General features: G+C 61.7%; 1 protein-coding gene across 1 annotated transcript; it reads right to left on the bottom strand.

Moving 5' to 3' along the window:
* Positions 1-6: 6 nt before the first annotated feature.
* Positions 7-988, bottom strand: MRPS16 (mitochondrial ribosomal protein S16). The gene is made up of 3 exons (XM_057389416.1): positions 908-988; positions 416-676; positions 7-317 (listed from the first exon to the last, which is right to left on the bottom strand). Exons 1-3 carry the CDS (start codon positions 918-920, stop codon positions 178-180), a joined length of 414 nt encoding a protein of 137 aa, XP_057245399.1. The 5' UTR covers positions 921-988; the 3' UTR covers positions 7-177.
* Between the last annotated feature and the right edge of the window lie 831 nt (positions 989-1,819).

Below are 1,819 nucleotides of genomic sequence, written 5' to 3'. Positions count from 1 at the left end.
TGTACGTGCCTCTGGGAATGGTTCTGTACCTGCAGCACAGTGCACCAAATCTGCCAACAGTGAATGAATCTGGAGAAAGCAGCAGATGGAGCGTGCRGAGTGTGGAGGTAACGCTTTAATGGAGTCAGATGCACTGACAGGGCAGGAGCCGCTCGGGAGCCTCCCGCCCGGGGCGCCTCAGGGCGCAGTGTCCGTCCCGGGCTCGTTGGAACCATCCTCAGGGGCAGCCTCGGGCTGCTGCTCGAGCTGTTGTCTCCGSCGCAGCCTCTCGGCGCCGGTCACCGTCATGGGGTGGAGCGGCAGGAACCCGGCCAGCCCTGCCCGGTGAGACGCGGTGAGACGCGGGAGCGAACCAGGGCCCTCTCCTCTCCTCTCCCCATCCCCATCCCCATCCCCGGCACCCGCCCAGGCCTACCCAGCAGCTTCTCGGCGGGCGGGGACAGCTGCGCGCCGCAGCCCAGCCAGTAGCGCAGCCGCTCCAGGTTGAGCCCCGCCACCTTCTCGCCGTGCGTGTTGGGCAGCGGGTCCAGGCAGCCGAGCTGCTCCAGGTACTTGCCGTCGCGGGCGCGCTTACTGTGAGCCGCCACGAGTCGGAAGAAGGGCCGGTTGGCGCAGCCCCCGAGGGCGAAGCGGATGACGACGTGGCCGCCGCGGTAACCCCTCAGGAGGCGGCTCCCTGCGGAGAAAGCGCGGGGCGGTCACGGTGCGGCCGGAGCGGATCGGATCGGACCGGACCGGAAAGGATCGGATCGGACCGGATCGGATCGGACCGGACCGGATCGGATCGGACCGGAAAGGATCGGATCGGACCGGACCGGACCGGAAAGGATCGCATCGGATCGGACCGGATCGGATCGGACCGGATCGGACCGGGCGGGGCCGCTCCGCTCCGACCCGCAGCACTCACCGAGCTGCACCATGGCGGCGGCACGGCCCGCGCGCGGCGCACTGAGATGACGCAAGCAGCCGGAAGCACGTGGCGGGGACCCGCGCGGTGGCTGCCGGGAGTTGTAGTCCGGAGGGAGTGATGTAATTTGGGGCACCCCGATATCACCGGGAGCCACGGGCGGTCAGCCGGGACACCCCCAAACGGGACACTACAGCCCCCAAATGCCTGACAATTCATAGGGAGGGGAGGTGTGTGCGTGKGTAAAATACTTCGCAGTTTTTTATTTTTGTCTGTATTGACAAATAATATTATCGCCCATTAATGATTTGAAAACAACCCCCCTCCACCTGCTACATTATATAAGTAGGATTTTAGCATACAAGAAACCCTGAATCTAGATCTRTAGGGCTTGGAAATACAAATATAACTTGAGATGTGGCTCGAAAATGTAAGAAGAGGTGACCTACACGAGGGGAACGGAAATCTCTGCACTCGAGTGTTTCTGTCTCACCGGAACAGACCCAAAMCCGGAGATTTTGGGATTTTCAATCGCTGCCGCCGCCTGGTGACGAGTGTGGGTATTGCAGGTCCCGGAGAACAGCCGCGCATGCGCACTGGCGATTCGCAATTACTGGTGTCACCTGCTGGCGGTGCGCGGTACTGCAGGAAAGGAGTGCGCGCATGCGCAGTGAGCGCGGTGACTCGCTGGTGTCTCCTGGTGGTTGAAAGCGGTGCTGCAGCTGAAAGCAGGGCGGGGTGGGGTTTGGTGGTCGGGATTAGGGGTTGGGTTGGGGTTTGGGTTATGGGGTAAGGATAGATCGGGGTTTTGGTTAGGATCAGGGCTTAGAGTTAAAGGGTAGTGTTAGGTTAATCTTGGGGCTAGGGTTAGGGTTTAGGAGTTTAATTAGGGGTTAGGGTTCAGGGTTAGCG

The sequence above is a fragment of the Malurus melanocephalus genome, unplaced genomic scaffold (assembly GCF_030028575.1).
Source record: "Malurus melanocephalus ecotype Western Australia unplaced genomic scaffold, MMel_1.1 scaffold_5677, whole genome shotgun sequence".
Classification (NCBI taxonomy): domain Eukaryota; kingdom Metazoa; phylum Chordata; class Aves; order Passeriformes; family Maluridae; genus Malurus; species Malurus melanocephalus.
This window is presented reverse-complemented; position numbering and strand designations above follow the sequence as displayed.